At 38.0% G+C, this 16,782-nt stretch overlaps 1 protein-coding gene across 8 annotated transcripts in view; it reads left to right on the top strand.

The window, feature by feature from the left end:
• The window catches only part of LOC127662839 (estrogen-related receptor gamma), a 242,487-nt gene that overhangs the window by 194,861 nt on the left and 30,844 nt on the right, over nt 1-16,782 (top strand). For 7 of the 8 annotated variants that reach the window (XM_052154211.1, XM_052154208.1, XM_052154213.1 and 4 more), the window contains 2 exons: nt 7,039-7,149; nt 10,583-10,765. In XM_052154211.1, coding sequence (XP_052010171.1) covers nt 7,039-7,149; nt 10,583-10,765 — 294 coding nt within the window. The remainder of the gene's footprint in view (nt 1-7,038; nt 7,150-10,582; nt 10,766-16,782) is intronic. The other variant, XM_052154206.1, reaches the window with a different exon arrangement.

Below are 16,782 nucleotides of genomic sequence, written 5' to 3'. Positions count from 1 at the left end.
TAGATTTTGCAGCCCCCCAATCAAAAATATTTTTTCTTTTTTGAAAAAGCACAAGACAAATGCTGTCAATATTTGCTCCTCGCTGTAATTATGTTATGGAGAAACTCGAAGGGGGGCGATTGTGCACGAAGAAGTGGGGGGAATTTAACAGGCTTAAACATCAGAAAATCAAATAGAAAATCAAATTTTATTCATGAATGGCACCACAGAGTGCACTTGCCCCAGAGCTTAGTGACCAATATTTACAGTGGCAAAGGAAATAAATTCTCATTGGATTAGGAGGGAGATTCAGTTGACAGTGTATGTGTTTACCCCTTATTTTCTCTCCCTGCGCACTCTCTCTCTCTCTCTCTCTCCCCCCTTCACCTCAGTGAAGATTTAATAATGAATTCCTGTAGATCTCAGGGGATCTGGAAACCAGCAGTCCTGTTGCTTGCCTATGTTCATTTGTCCGAGACCCATTTGCGTCCTGTGTGTAAACTCTGGCGATTGCGATTGTGCTTTGCTCTTTTTCTCAGAATGGTGCATCTTTGGATTTTGCTGCAATTAACCAGCAAGATCACGATGAATGAAGTTGAGTTAAAGTATTCTTATTGTGAGGTTTTTATTGCTTTGCCTCTAGAAGGTGTACTTAAGATAGACTTAAGGTGAACATTTCGTTTTTCTCAATCACTTTGGCTCAATTCTTGAATGAGAATATTTTTTTTCAAAACAAAAACTTCAAATCTCTGAACAATTTGTTTCTTGTTCACACCAGATTTGAATTTCATATTCATTTAAGTAAATTGCACGCATTTTGGCAAAAGCACAATTGTCTACAATTTGCACGTGGCTTGCTGATCAAAGCTGATGATCAAAGCTGACTGAAATTGTCATACTCTTCACAACTTCTAAACATTCTTTCATCATGTGAGCCATCAAAATCAAAATGATCCATTCAATGATCAAAATCTGTCAGACATACATGTACTGTATATTCCATAAATATCTATGACATTGATTATTTGTGATGTCTGTCAAATCTCTGGCCAGACCAACAAAAGCAACAGGATGTCCACCGAGAAGATGGGAACTTGTAGTTTTATGTACTGTAAGGAGGTACAATTTATTGTTTTTTACAGAACCACTGCAGGTTTTTTCATTGTGCAGGTTTTTTCATTTGTTTTATTTATTTATTTTAATTTTTTTTGCATGTATGTCATTTTGTGGCAAATTTCTGTTCACTATATATGACTTTTCATGTAAGAAATGTGTAAAAATGGACATGCAAATGTGAATTTTCTGTTTACATGTCACAAATTGCTATAAAAATGTATTTACTGTACACATACAAATGTGCATATTGTTTTTCTGTGTACTACAATATTGCACAGTAAAAACTTTACCTACTGTTGAAATCGGTATCTACAAAGCTCAGTGTGATCCACAATAGCATTCAGTTTGACAACACTGACATTCTTGTACAGTAAGCAGTCAGTGTCAACAAAAAAGCAGAACAAACATGAAATTTGTATTTAACAAACATTTCCAGGGTTGACTGCCATAGTGAAAAAACATCTAAATATTTTGATCAGTACGGCTCACACAATGACAAACATTTTTAGTGACACTGGCCAATTTACTGTCACAATAACTAGATTTTTAAGCATAAATTAAATGTTTTGGTTGAGTTACTACATTTTGCAGACATGGAATAGAGTTGTGATGTCCATTAATGACAATTGCATTTACAGTTTAGAGAATGTTAAGACTGTTAACTAGCAAAACAGTCAAAAAATTAGCAAAAGCAATTGAGAAAAACTGTAACTGAGTTTGGCAGTTTAGCACACTTTGGTACTATTATCAAATGTTAATTTCTGTTGTTGCCTAATGACTGTTAATTGTGTGATGACAGACAGAGAGAGAGAGAGAGAGATAGATAGATAGATAGATAGATAGATAGATAGATAGATAGATAGATAGATAGATAGATAGATAGATAGATAGATAGATAGATAGATAGATAGATAGATAGATAGATAGATAGATAGATAGATAGATAGATAGATAGATAAAAATCAACCTAATGTACGGTGCCATATCAGTAATATAATGTATTTATACCACATTGCTATGCTGTAGTAAATAAATCAAAACAGCATTCTTTCCTCCTCATGTTTGGCTTTGGTCAGGGTTTAATTTTTCTTCAAGACATACTGTTGATGGAAGATCTATTCTGGTATACAGTTGGCCAGTTAGCTAGTTAATTGTTCATTCTTATATATATATATATATATATATATATATATATATATATATATATATATATCCTGCAGAGAGTAAGCTATACTGTTTTGATGCATGAAACATGTAAAAAGAGACAGAACTATAACAGTACATGTTTTGCATTCCTGTGAACAGTTAAGCCTTTGTTGAGTGGACATGGCATAGTGTTTACACGTGTCAGCTGCAGGAATTTTGGCTGCCATATTTACTCTCCAATGCTCCATCAGCCTTTGCCAATACAACAGAGTCTCCTTGCATCTTTAGACTGTCTGCACGCATTCTGGTAACTACTAGACAAGAATAGGTGTAATTTAATGATGTCAGTTTGAGACATTTGCTCTGTTTCAAAACCAAGTGTGTTGCCTATGAAGACAGAATTTTAAGCCATCATAGATTTGACCTAGTCTTTGGTGCTACAGATGTCAATGCTGTTTCCGAAAGTCATCTTGATTATGGTGCCTTCTAATATACCTTGTTTTTGACAACTTTTAAGGCAGCATCATATGTATCCTTAACAGAGAAGGCAATTCCATAAAGCTCTTTGATGAGTTCAGTGAAAAAGTGACACAAATGTGAATAAATCGAGAGAAATAATATATGTAGATAAACATATATTTCATTAAATACTTCAGTGTAATTAAAATGTATTATTTTACTCAATATTTTTGTATGTAATGTTCTTAAGCATACATTAGTGACATTAGCTTAGTGACATGCTAGCATGTGCATGGAGTTGCTGTCTGGCACTTTCCTAGTCATTCACCTGTAAGGTTACCTCAGAAGGCAGCTGCCTACACTACAAATATATATATATATATATTATTTTTTTATTTATTTAAATATTTTTTAAAGGACGTTTAGTCATTTTAATGGAAAAGACAATGATATTGATTAAGTACATAAAGTACATTTAGATATTTTTACTAGAAACCATGACAAAAATACTGGTTAAGATTTTATTTATTTATGTATTTATTTATTTTGCTTCTTATGTAGGTACTTGATATGTTTTTGAACAACTTTTGTTTTAGTCTTATATTATACATGCTAATACATAACATTGATGCAACATTCACACTTTTGTCCTCCATCTTTCCATCCATTAATTCCCTGACGTCAGAAATCTCTGGACATGTCTAATACATTTGTCTTTTTTAAAGTGGCACACATTGCTGCTAGGTTGATTGTTTCCTTCACACTTCTTGTAAATTTCTGCAGACGCCTTGCAGGATTCCACGCCACCTATGAAATTCAAAACAAGCCTTGTAAGAAGTTTACGGTCATCTGTGTGTTCTAATAAAAATGTGGAGGGAAAGATTTGAGAGGATGCTGGGATAATTTAAAACAAGGGATAGATCCCACCACAAAGCAATAAGTCAATTTGTCATCTTAATTAAAACAGTAAGATCTTGTAATCTACTGGGGATTTACAATAGTGTGCAAAAAATATTTAGGTGTTTCTCTTTTCTTCTTTCTTCTTTTTTTCTGCTTGCATGAAATTTCATGCATTTGTCATGACATGGAGAGCTGTAAAAGCAATTTGTGTCCACTTTGTGCTAATGCATGTTACTAATCACAAGTTACATTTCAAGCTGCACAAATTATATTATTTGTCATCTTTGAGCAATAGCAATATTGCTGTCAACTGTATAGAAGCGATAATGTTAACAAAGATGAAAGGAAAATCAATCAAATTACTGTACACGTCTGTCTCAAAGAATAAAATACATTTTCTTTCCATAATTTTCAAGGAACCTATTCTTTAATAGTTAACAAGTTTGACCTAGTTCCTCATTACATTTATGGAGAAACCCACATACACAAGATGGTATAAAGGATGTGGTTTCTATTAAAACTGTAATATCAGAGTGTTCTTGTGGTGTTCATCACATTAAGCAATGTTATTCATCATCACTGCACAGGCCCATAGATACACTGTCAAAGAAACAATTGGCAGCTCTTTGTACCTGCGCCTGTGTGAAACCTGAACCAGCAGCGCACCATGCGTAGACAGGCGCCTGCTTGCTTTTCAGTCATGTGGTGATAGAAAGTCTATCAGCAGTCAGATGTATTGCTATTATGACCCAGTATGATGGTGTGAAGCCACACTCACCATTTATGGTGGGTAGTTATTCCCCCTGGGTCCGTATTATGCAGCCACATCTAAATCTTAACCATATAAGATAACCCACAAAGCTGGCTGCAAATCAGTAACAAAGGGTAACTTATTCCAATGTTGTTTGTTTTGGAACGTGTAAATCCTTGATCAATCCTCCTGCAGCAAGAAGAGAGGCTATCCTAATAATACCCCCAGCATAGAGGGCATCTTTAAGGGTTGGTGCTGCATTAATTCTTTTGCACTATTTTTAGCACATTGAAGGCCTATGAAGATGTGTCCTGAGCTCTTGGTGTTTAGTTCCTTGATGAGGAGCTTGGACATGTCCGTTTTGCATTTATGTGTGTACATCAGAGTTAAGCAGCATTTAGAATTGATTAGAGAATGCTTTTTAAATTTGAATTTAATTTGGAATGGAATATGGTGTCATCTGCACTCCATGCTTTGTATCCAGTGAGAGAAATCTGATTAGTTCAATAAAAGAGCCAGATATCTGACCTGCATTAACCTGCATGGCAGATGCAGTTTTAGAGCATGAAGGAGATTCCCAAGCAGGGCTGCAGGTGATGCTATTACAAGCATGTCTGTACCAGCAGTGTAGCAGTGAATTAGCCCAATAAACCCTGCATTCCAGGCACTGAAGCCGGGTGACAGGATCCGGTTTCTGCAGGATAAGAGGCTGTCAACATGTGAGCATTGTGTTTTGTTGCATATTTAGGGTGCTGGCATCGAGCAGGCTACGCCAGAAATGTGACATCTTTTTAAGACCTTTGTCTCTTCTCATGTAAAATGAAGCCTATGGTACCTGACTACTTGAGGGGTGTGTGTTCCTTTATGGAACTGTGAGAAAAAAGGGTCACCAATATTCTTTTGTCCTGCAATACAATGTCACATAGTCAACAACTAGCTAGGTCAAAGTTACTGTAATTAACTCCCCTTATCACTCGGTTCCAAAATAAGCCTGTGTGTTTGGAAATTCCAGCACAATATTCATCTACAGGCAGAGATATTAATTCAGCTATGGTCCCTTTTAGCAAGGAAATAACCCAGGGTTAGGAATTAATCAGGGTGTAGGGCAAAAAAAATTTTGTCTGAAAATTCTATCCCAGGCTTAGTTAATTCATAAGTCAAAAACATGCTGCAAAAATCAATTCCAGGAGAAAAATATTTCCCCTTAATATAAATGTAAACTTCTGACCCAGATATAACCAAACATGTGGTTACCAAATAAGATTGCTGGACCAGATGTACACATTTTACAATCGGGCATTGAACAACCTATATTGATCGAATATTGACCTGAATATTGTAAAGAATTTATCCCCTTAATGTCTAAGGTGGTTATAGCCCTGCTACTTAGTAACAGTCTAACAGTCAGGCAGCAATATAAGCAGAATGGGTAAAACCCTCAATAAAATACTTTAAAATCTCTTTGAGTGTTCCTGAATATGAGAAAGGTGCCTCTCATTGTTAAATTATTCAAAGAATGTCAGGCTCTGAAAGCCTAACAGAGGTGCAAATTGAGCACCATTCAGATAAATGTGAATTTCAGTGTTTTAATTGTAAAATGAGGGGTGGCCCACTGGGCCTTCGTGTCCATTCCTTTACTCTCCCGAATGCAACATGAAACGGGTCCTGGGCCACCTTTAAGTGGTTTCCATGGAAACCGCCCATCCCCTGGAGAGGTTTGAATAATTAAATTAAGGCTCTTTTGTATGTCAATTAATTAAAAGCAGGGACAGGTCTTTAAGGCTCTGCACTCATCAGAATCGGGGGTTGGGATGGATGGATGGATTCAGAATGTTTTCACAACCGCCATGCCTCAATAAATTACCCATCACACTTTATTTGCTGTCTTTGTGCATTGAAAATATCAACGTAGGCTTTGAATATCTTAGAAGAACCGCAGGGAGTGATGGGTGGCCTTAAAAGTTAACATGATGCAGTAAAAATGCATGTTCTTAGTCTTTTTGCAAATGACTCATGGGTGCATGTTATCTCAAATAAAAATGTTTTGTCTTTGTAATCTTAACTCAAAATGTATTAACTTGCTCTATATCTGAAACACCTTGTATTTTTCATACCATTTCCCAAAACACATATTTTCTTTTTGAATATCCTTTCAATTCGAAATATGGAAGTAAACTCAGATGTAAAATGGGATGTAAATTGGGATTCATGTTGACTTTAAAGAAACAATGATATGCTTGACATGAGTACTTGAGCACCCATTCACTCTTGGTGGCTTCAGTGTTAAAGTCTCCTATAATTGTTGTCACCAACCCTTTTGAGGATGTGTGTTGACTTTCTGAAAATGTCTCTCTGCTGTTCACCTGTTATTTTGCTGTGAGCTCTGAAGACTCACGCATACACACGGGCAGTCACACACACACGCGCGATGAGCACGAGATGGGCAGGTGTGTGTCCGGATGTCACATGTAGAGAGCAAGCGTGCCCCTCTCTGTCAGCAACTGGTCATCTCCTGTCCACATCCCTGAAATGGCCACTGACAGCTACCGTGCCGTTTATGGTGAGCTGAGGGCTTACGGCAGCCCTCTCACCTCTCTGTGCTTTTAAAGTGACAGAGCTCTGCTTGCAAGTTATGACTTGAAATGTTTTAAATGTTTTCTTTTTTTTGTTTCCTCTTTTTCCACCAGGGGTTCGACTGGACCGTGTGCGTGGAGGCAGACAGAAGTATAAACGCCGGATAGATGCAGAGAACAGCCCCTACTTGAACCCTCAGCTGGCTTTGCCACCCAAAAAGCCATGTAAGTCCACATTTAAACTATACTGTTTTTATACACTGCAAAAATGACATTCTTAATGAGTATTTATGTCTTGGTTTTCAGTAAAAAATATCTAAACATCCTCAAAATAATATAGGTTTTCGTGAGAAGTAAAACACTTTATGATAAACTTATTAAAAAAAAAATATATATATATATATATATATATATATATATATATATATATATATATATATATATATATATGGGAGGGTATGTGATTCTAAATGAGAATGCCTCCAAAGTTGTTATATATATACAATATATATATATATTATGGCTGTCGATTTAACGCATTAATTCGGTGCGATTAATTTGACAAGAAATAACGCGTTAAAATAATTAACGCAATTAATCGCATGCCTCCGGACCATAATTGGGAAGATTCCTGAGAAATGCAAGCTTGTAGTACCACATGTTTACTCCAGAGGGCAGTGAGTGAAATTTCAGCTGTGTGAGCAACGCACAGATTATACAGTGAAGAAAACAACATTCAGCAGACACACAACACAAACATGCGTTACGTTCTTGCGTTCAAAACACTTGAAGGAGCGCATATGCGAACTAAGGGATCTCAAGATGTGTTTAAAGATTGAGTATTAAACTATATTTAACTTGACACAGTGACCTAAACATTTTACTTTTATGATGCAACGCACCCGAGACTCTACACAAGCATGTCTGATGCAGGTGTACATTAACGGGCTCTTAAACAAGCCATCATAATAAATCTCAAACTGATTGATAAATTCACTTGTGAAATGGATTGCTGTGAACTATATGCCAATGATTGGCTTATGATCAATAATATGGTAGTAAACAATACATCGTATTCTAAAGCCGCTTTTTGTATTGTCTTATCAATGATTAACTCTTCTGCCACAAGAATGTAATGCACTTTAATTATCTGAATATTTTTTATTATATATATATATATATATATATATATATATATATATATATATATATATATATATATATATAATTTTTTATATTTAAAGATAACTATGTATAATTGTATATTGATATTAATAAGTATAATCTTTATATATTGAATTAATGTTATATGAGGGGCTTTCTCAGCAAATATTTGTATATGCGATTAATCGCGATTAATTAATTGGGACACCATGTAATTAATACTGATTAAAAATTGTAATCGATTAACAGCCCTAATATATATATATATATATATATATATATATATATATATATATATATTTATTTATTAATTTTTTAAATCCAATTTGGGTCTTTGTAACTCATATTCATATTGTGATTAAATAATTGTTCTCTTTAAAATATTTTTTGGGTTCTTTTCCAGTTTGCAATGCACACACAACCACACTTAGAAATATTCACCCATTTTGTGTTAAATGCAACTTGTATTCTGTGTCACCACTATATCATCAAGACAAATGCTGAAATACAGAAATAATTCACTTATATTTCAATGTCACCTTACATTGGCCTGGCTACTTATTTGCCTTGCACCAGGAAATTGAAATCAAAACAAGAAAGACAGAGATGTAGTATATGTCAGAGCCAATCGCCAAAGTTGTTTGTGTGTGTGTGTGTGTTACGGGAGGGGGGTGTGAGAGAGAGAGGTCTAATCCGGATTAAATCCAATCTGGCAAAGACATCAAACCCACAATACCGGAGCTTCTGCGTTGTCAGACTGCTCTGCAAACAAACAGCATGGCAGCGCTTAACAGATTTGTCCCTAAAGCCTTTTTACTTAATGGTAGCATATTCTCCTGGAATACAATATGATTTTATGTATGATAGCAGTGGAAATAATCTTAATTATTACAGTGGTAGAAATCATTTTAGGAATACACCGCTCTGAATAACCTTCTGCCTAATCCTTCTGATCCCCCTTCCAGGTTCAGGCTTATTTCCATCCACCCAAAGCAACTTATTTGAAAGCTTATTATTTCTGTCCAGCTACCATCCAGTTTCAATATGTAGATTGTTTTTTTTTTGACTGAGGCTGAGTGGATGATGACAGTATTTTCATTTTGGGTGAACTATCCCTTTAAGAGACACCACTGATGTTATTTTATCAGTTGGTAATTCAGAGGGCACCCAGTGTTGCATGGAAATACATACTAATGTTTAGATTTTTTTAAGGTTTCTTAGATGTTTGAATGCAGTTTCCCATTAACAGAGGCTTTTATCAATCTATCGTCAAGCTCTTTCTATCTTTTCTCTCTCTCTCTTCTTTCTATTTCCACAAATAGAGAGGAGTAGCCAAGGTCCCAGCCGACCTGATTGATTATTTGCACATAACAAAGGCATGGGGTTTGGAAATTGGGTTGCATTGATTCTAATTAGGGAAACATTAAATAAGATTTACCTAGAGATAGCACTTAGAGGCTCCCCCACTCCCTGGAGTAGAGGCGCTGGGCTGATTGATCCATTTCCTACCCTCCTCCAACACACACATACACACCTCTCAGAAGTTAATGCTTTGTAATTTAGTAATCGTTTTTTGTGTCCTCAGACCTCAAACACATGTGCCTTGGGGTCAAAGTGATTCATTTTGGCCCTGCAAACATATACATGCACAGATATTCCACTGGTATATTTAGGTTCTGTCTGTCTATGATATTGCATTGACATAGATGATTAAGCAGCAAATGAATTTCATTTAACAGTAAGAGTGTCTCTAATTACCTACCCTCTCATTAGAGTGACAAAATAACCCCAACACTAACCTTCCTGCCCACAATTTACAGCGCAATCCAGAATGAGATTCAAATGCAGAATATTGCTCTGTACAGCAGTGCTTCTTCTTTGGTGGGTTGAAACCCATAATAAATTGCAGGTCTGCTCTAATAGGGTTGCAGACAAGAGGAAAAAAACAATGCTAAATGCAAATAACTATACAGTATAATCATGTTTAGCTGCAAACTACATGTAAAGAGGATTATTCACTTTTAACCAAGTTTTAAACGGGAGTAATTTATTAAAAAAATCCCAATAAAACCCAAACATCAAATATGTCAAATAACAAACGTATTTAAAAACTGTAATATGAATGAATTATAGTGTTTAACTAATGACATTTTTGTTTAATTCTGTACGATAAATAATGTTGGTACTTGATGTCCAATGAAAAAACTAAGTCTTGCAGCAAAACCGGTTGAGAATCAGTGCTGTACAGCATTAAACTTTCTCCCAGACTATGCACAAGAAACCAAACAAGGATTGTTTTGTTTTACCAGGCATTCATATAGCAAAAACACCATTATGAGTTACCCAAACATAACTATGTCCACCCAAAGAAAATAACTATGCCTATATTTAATGTTATCTGACTGCTTTCTTTGCCAGTGAACCAAACACTATATGACCTTGCTGGTATAATCCCAATCTGTCTCTTTGTTCTCCCCTCGATGTTCAAATACAGTCCCCTTTGGCTGCCTTGCAGATAACAAGATTGTGTCTCACTTGCTGGTGGCAGAGCCTGAGAAGATCTACGCCATGCCTGACCCCACCGTGCCCGACAGCGACATCAAAGCCTTGACCACGCTCTGCGACCTGGCTGACAGGGAACTGGTAGTCAACATTGGCTGGGCCAAGCATATCCCAGGTAGGACATATATACGGAGTACTTGCATACTTACAGACAAACTCCCAAATTAACTATGGATTCGGCGGTCTAGCATTCTAGATGCATGCAGTCTAAAATGGATGAAAAATAGCGAATCCGTTATGTATATAGGTTTAAAAAATTGGGGTAAAAAAGGTAAGTAATGGAGGATTTTATATGAAATATCTAAAGAACACATTATTTTAGACATAAAAAGATCACAGAAATACAATTAAATGATTTGATAAAATAAATCAGTTCTTCTCCCCCACTCCCAAGCTCGGGCCTGGGACATAAGATCCAGTTTTCCCGCCTTATTGGCGGCCTTGCTTAGCTCTTATATTAGTTGATTTAATGGCAACATGCACTTGAGCTGGCATAGACTACAGGAAGGAAATATGACCATTTGTACCAAAAAGTTAACATTGGCCTATATTTTCTTTTCTGATCATGACTTTTGATCTTAGACTTCTGGACCCCACTGTATCTGTAGGAGTAATTGCTGTTTTTAACTAGTGCAAAACACTATGCTGAACTCTAAACAAACCTGCGCCTTGTCACTCAAGGGCATTTGCCATCACCCTGGACACCACCGACACATTTCTTTGCTCAGCATTTTTCCTCCCTCCCTGTGACAACAAACAGGGATCAATTTGTTTAGTTTTAGCTTAAGCCCTTTTTCACTATACAGTGATATCTGCAGGAGTGGAGGGCAGGTATTTTCTCCTGCTGCCTTGGCCCACCAGCTGCGGCCTCGTTGAAAGGATTCTGACATTAGCCATTAACGATAATGGTATGACTGACCATGATTGAGACTGCGGCTTATTGCCCATCTCCACAAGACAGAATGAGGAGTTTCCAGTAATCTGTTTAACAAAGCCCCTCTTTTGCATTTAATCTGAGACGGCCCTGGTCACAGAGAGTGGCGGCCCACTTCAGCCCTCAATATTTGAAAAGAACTTCCCAAAGGTGACTGACTGTGGAGAGAGAGAAAGAATGAGGTAAAGAGAGAGAAAGCTCTCAAATCAGAGAGCAGCTGGTGATGAAAATGGTGAACATCCAGAACCCCACAACCAGATTCTTAGCATTCATACATATCACTATGAAATCTTCTTAAACCAAAACATAGTTAAAACTTTGTTTCTGTGCAGGAAGTTTTGTTTTAGATTATTCCCCATGTACTGTAGATATGATTGTGCTAAGGCTATAATGCCACACGAGCCTTGAAATGGGCTTAAAGCTCATCAGAGTGCCAATCTCCTCCCTGTCACGAGATAGGTGGAGATTGGGATGTTATTTCTGCTGCTCCATGCCATATTGACCCGTGTTGCCCTGTGAATTCAACATGATTCTCAACATGAGGTGCGAGTGTGATATTGCTTAAATACAACAGTTCAATGAACAAGTAAATAAAAATAAAAACGGTCATAAAAATGCATTTGTGCATGGAACTGCTTTCTTATACAACCGATCAGAATCTGTTGTTGCTGGTTTAAAACAAATGGTGCGTCCAAACTTCCGTTAGTAATTAAAAAATGTCACATCAGGAATAGTATCATGGCTTGTGCTGTTTCAAACAAGTTATTGGATGAACAAGGATGGATGGATGTGTATGTGTGTGTGTGTGTGTGTGTGTGTGTGTGTGTGTGTGTGTGTGTGTGTGTGTGTGAGACAGAGCGAGCGAGAGAGAGAGAGATAGAGAGAGAGAGATGGAGCATGTGAAATCACCTGTTGCCACACCCAAGCAGAGATGCTGTCAGCTTTCTGAAGGTCAGCTTAATCAGTAGTAAAATAGCCGTTCAAGCATGGGTATTCCTCTCTTTTTCGTGGTAGTGCGCAGTAATTATTCCCTATAAAAACTGCAATGTCCTCCACCATTTTAAACGGTATGTATCCAATGTGGAAACTCTGGTAAGATGTAAGCACCTTGAGTTCTGTAATCAAGCAGTCTGTTGTGTCTCTCAGCTGTGATGAGCCGTAATGCTGAAGTTGTTCGTTTAAAGCAGATTAAAGCTATTTCCTAGCTTTAGTAATGTATTAGTAATACGAGCGATCGCGGAGCGCTGTTCTATATAAACAATGACTAATGGATTCACTTCACATCACAAACTGGCTCATATTACACACATAAATTATCTTTTGCCTCCACCTGCTGGCTAACATATGTAATGTAAAACAAAAATGTATGTAAAAAGATACAAATAGCCTACATTACCTCTTAACACATATGCACTGCTATTATACTTTAGTTTTGACAACAAACACAAGAGGAGTGAAACACATAGTGAAGTGTCCGAGTGCTGATGGTGTCAGAAGAATCCGATTCGAGGACCGGAACTAATTGATGTGTGTGTGTATATATATATATATCTATATATATATATATATAGATATATATATATATTAGTCTATGCAATAGCCTCAGTGTCAATAGGAACTTTTGCTTCTCTGTGTGTATGCATTTGCACATTCATAGTTTTTTGGTTTTCTTTTTTTGTCTTTTTTATGTCCACGTGTGTTTGTTCATTTCATAGACTGCATCTGTTCAGAAAACAAACAGAGGGGTCTCTCAATTGGCAGTGTGTGTTAGGCGCTTGAGTTTACATTCTGTGTGTCTGCATCAGAGTGGGAGCGATTGCTCAGCAGAAGAGAGATGATTGTATGATTAGACCTCGGCAGGCAATTCTGTGTGTGTTTGTAGACGATGGAGCCCCTCATCTCCGGAGCAGGCATTCCTGGAGCTCTCATCTCTTCCTCCTCACGCATCTCCTCCTCTGATTGCCACTGTATCCTGATGAAAAATTTGGTTTCAAAGGAAAGTGATCTTATAGCGAGATACAGTGTAAAGAATGGATTTGTGACCGTTGGTCAGAGTTGCCACCATACTCGAGGCTTCTTTCTTCCTCTTTCTCTGTATTTTTCATCCTCACAAAATTTTTTATCTCAAAATGACCTTTTTTTCCAGCAAAATACCAACCTTAACCTTAAGTGAACACAATCAGACAAAAAAAACACACACACACACACACAACGGACAAGCTCTGTAAATGGCCCCCTTTTAACCTCCCCTAACCACTCATCCACAACCCTTCCATTTCAAGCTGAGTATGAGTGTGTGCGTGCATCTCTGCATTTCTTTCTTTTCAGACTAGTTTTCTCTGTGGTTTCTATGGTACAGTAATTTTTTTTAATCAAATTGATGAAGGCCTCCATTCTCCCCGAGAGCCCACGCCAATTTATGGCTCATGATACGGCGGCTATGTGGCTAACAGACGTAACAAACTGTCAGCCTCTCGCACAGAAGCTAATTTGAAGTCATTAGGTGTGCAGCGTACGGGCAACAATTTGTAACGGTGGTTAGGAGCGCTGCTGACATTTCTGAGCGCCTTCGCTTACGATCTGTCCTATGCGAAGAGCAGGCAAATTGTAAACTAATTTAAACATCACTCAGTATTACTGGAGCTGCCGCTGCAGAGAGCTGGCGGATAATGAAGCAGTCTGTGTTTTGCGGAATGGAGTTAAAGACGCCTCGACAGCAGCTCCCTACACCAGTGGTGCTCCTTTCTGATTGCTTTTTTAATGTGCGGAGGCTTTGCCCCTTCTCCATCTGATCATTTACATGCTCATATAGGCCGTGAAAATATTTGATATGCCATTCTGGGGGTTTACAAACACACGGCAACCCCATCGTTGTCCCTTCACCGGCTTCCTCTAAGCCAGGCATTTCAGGAGACAGCTGGATTTGGAAATGTGATATTAACTAAATATGAGAGTGAAAAAAGGCAGAATTGCCTTCAAACAACATAATGTGGATTAGGGTGAGGAATCTCATTTGCCAGATTAAAGTATTCAGTCTGTAATTTTATGTTAGCATTTAAGCTGCGTGTCACAATGTGGGGGGCGGATGAAAGTGTAAATGTTTGTGGAAATGGAGGTAGAAAAGAAAGCCCATTCAAAACCACTTGTATCTGCAAATAGAATTAGAGCCCCCTCACACTAGCCAGGAGAAATAAACATAAAGGAAAATGTGTTGTTGTGCAGTTGTGACATGCCTTATCGTAACACAGCGGTACACAATGGTGGGCAGTCGCGCTTGACTTGACGAGTGGGCTACAAGGATGGCTGGTGCATGGACCAGCGGTGGCTTTTTAGCATGACACGACTCTCAATATTAGAGGCCCTTTATACTACCTGAAATTGCTCGTGCTTCTCCCATTCTTGGTGCCATCTCAGGGACTTTCTCTCTTTTTTATTTCCCTTTCAATTTTCACTGTCACGTGGATAAGCGTGTGCTTACACAATATGATTGAGCTGTAAAATGGAACCCTGTCGTCTCTAATCTCTTTTATGTAGATACGAGGTACTGCCACACTTCACTTCATTCCTCTGCCTTCTCTGCCCCCGCCACCTCCATTTTTTCTCTCTTGCTCTCTCTACACATTCCTGTCCCTCTCTCCCTTGGCCTGCCCTCTCTCTCATTGCCTCAATTGTCAGGGCCAATGCATTCGTAATAGGTTCAATAGAAGGAGTGAGAGGAACCTAGTTATAGTAGCGAGACTCCTACTCAAATGTTGAGCTGTGCGTGGGATTAGCACATTCTCTCAGAAACCTCACTAAGGCAAAAACAGGAGATGCTTTCTCCATGCAATCTGCAGACATGATTGAGGTGTCATCATTATTGGCCAACCTGCGTATGTGGGCTTAGTGGCGCCATTCTGTAAACGGACAATAGCAAATGAAGTTTTCAGGGAAAAGTATGCACACTGCTGCCCCAAGGCTGCTGCTATGCACACTGCTTGTGTGGTTTTAGATTGTGTGTTTTATTTTTTTTATTCTTGCTCAGTCTCAGGCATTGGGCGGCCAGGGAGATGTCTTAATCAGGACCTGAGCGAGGCGAGAGCAAGGGATTTGTCTAAAGCATAGGTTTGCTTTTTCCATGAGCCCTCTCCCAGCCCCTAATCTTCAGAATGGAAAAGCACACTGGAGATAGAGGTCTTATGATCACTCTTGCTATTGTAAAACAGTGAAATAATGCACATTTCACACACTGTTTGTGCTTTTTACCTGTGATGCCACCATCAAATCTCATGGGTTATGTTCCTTTAATGGTTCAAATAGAATTTTAAAAAGTAAAAAAAAAAAAAAAGTACTCTGAGTACTCCAGTACCTAGTTTTTTAAACATAAAAAATGCACTCTGTGAGAAATTGATGCCACCTTTCGCCCTTCATTTCTGTTCTCTTTCTGTCAGTTCTTTCCCTCCCTCTGTCTCACCCCAGTCTTATTTTGACTGAATGTGCTGCTAGTTTTGTCTCATTAGCTCCATGAACCAACTGGAGGAAGAACTAATCATATGTAAACATAATTATGTGCAAACTGGAGTGAAGACCCATATTCCTCCACACTGATGCTGGCGTGCCTGCCAGTGCTTTTCCCAGATGTGTTTTTGGGACCCTCCTCCTCTTCTCTCGCCCAGATGAGAGGAGAAAACCCATTCATGACACCCCAACCCCCACCAGATATCCCTACTCCAACCAATCTCTAAATGTGGCCTTGTCTGTCACCGCCCTCTGCCTGACACACTGAAAATATTGATTAATAGATGCCCTAAGCTCCTTTTAGCAAATCAAATTTTCATTTTTAGCAGGGGTTTCACTTCTGATACATTCAGCAAAGTGAGACACACTAAATTAAGTCTGACACTCACAGAAAAAGGCTATACAGACAGAGCAAAGATGTGTGTCAATGAGTGTACAAGTTAACTGGCCAAGATGAGCAAATCAACCTTTTTTGGCTCATTTAAGCTTTTTTTTTGCATACTCCAAACAACTAGATTTTGTCCAATGGTGTCTTGTGGTTCTCGTTGAAATAACAACAGAGTAAATTCTAGAGACTGTTTTGTTTGAAATTCCCAGAAATACTCAAACCAGCCTGTCTGGTACCAACCTGTCTTGGGGGGAACCCTGGCTATATAAATAAATATTTTTAGTTTTTTGAAGCCATTGACTCAGCAGGGTCC

This window comes from Xyrauchen texanus, chromosome 22 (assembly GCF_025860055.1).
Source record: "Xyrauchen texanus isolate HMW12.3.18 chromosome 22, RBS_HiC_50CHRs, whole genome shotgun sequence".
Taxonomy (NCBI): Eukaryota; Metazoa; Chordata; class Actinopteri; order Cypriniformes; family Catostomidae; genus Xyrauchen; species Xyrauchen texanus.
Note: the sequence above shows the minus strand (reverse complement) of the source record. Positions and strands in the feature narration are given on the sequence as shown.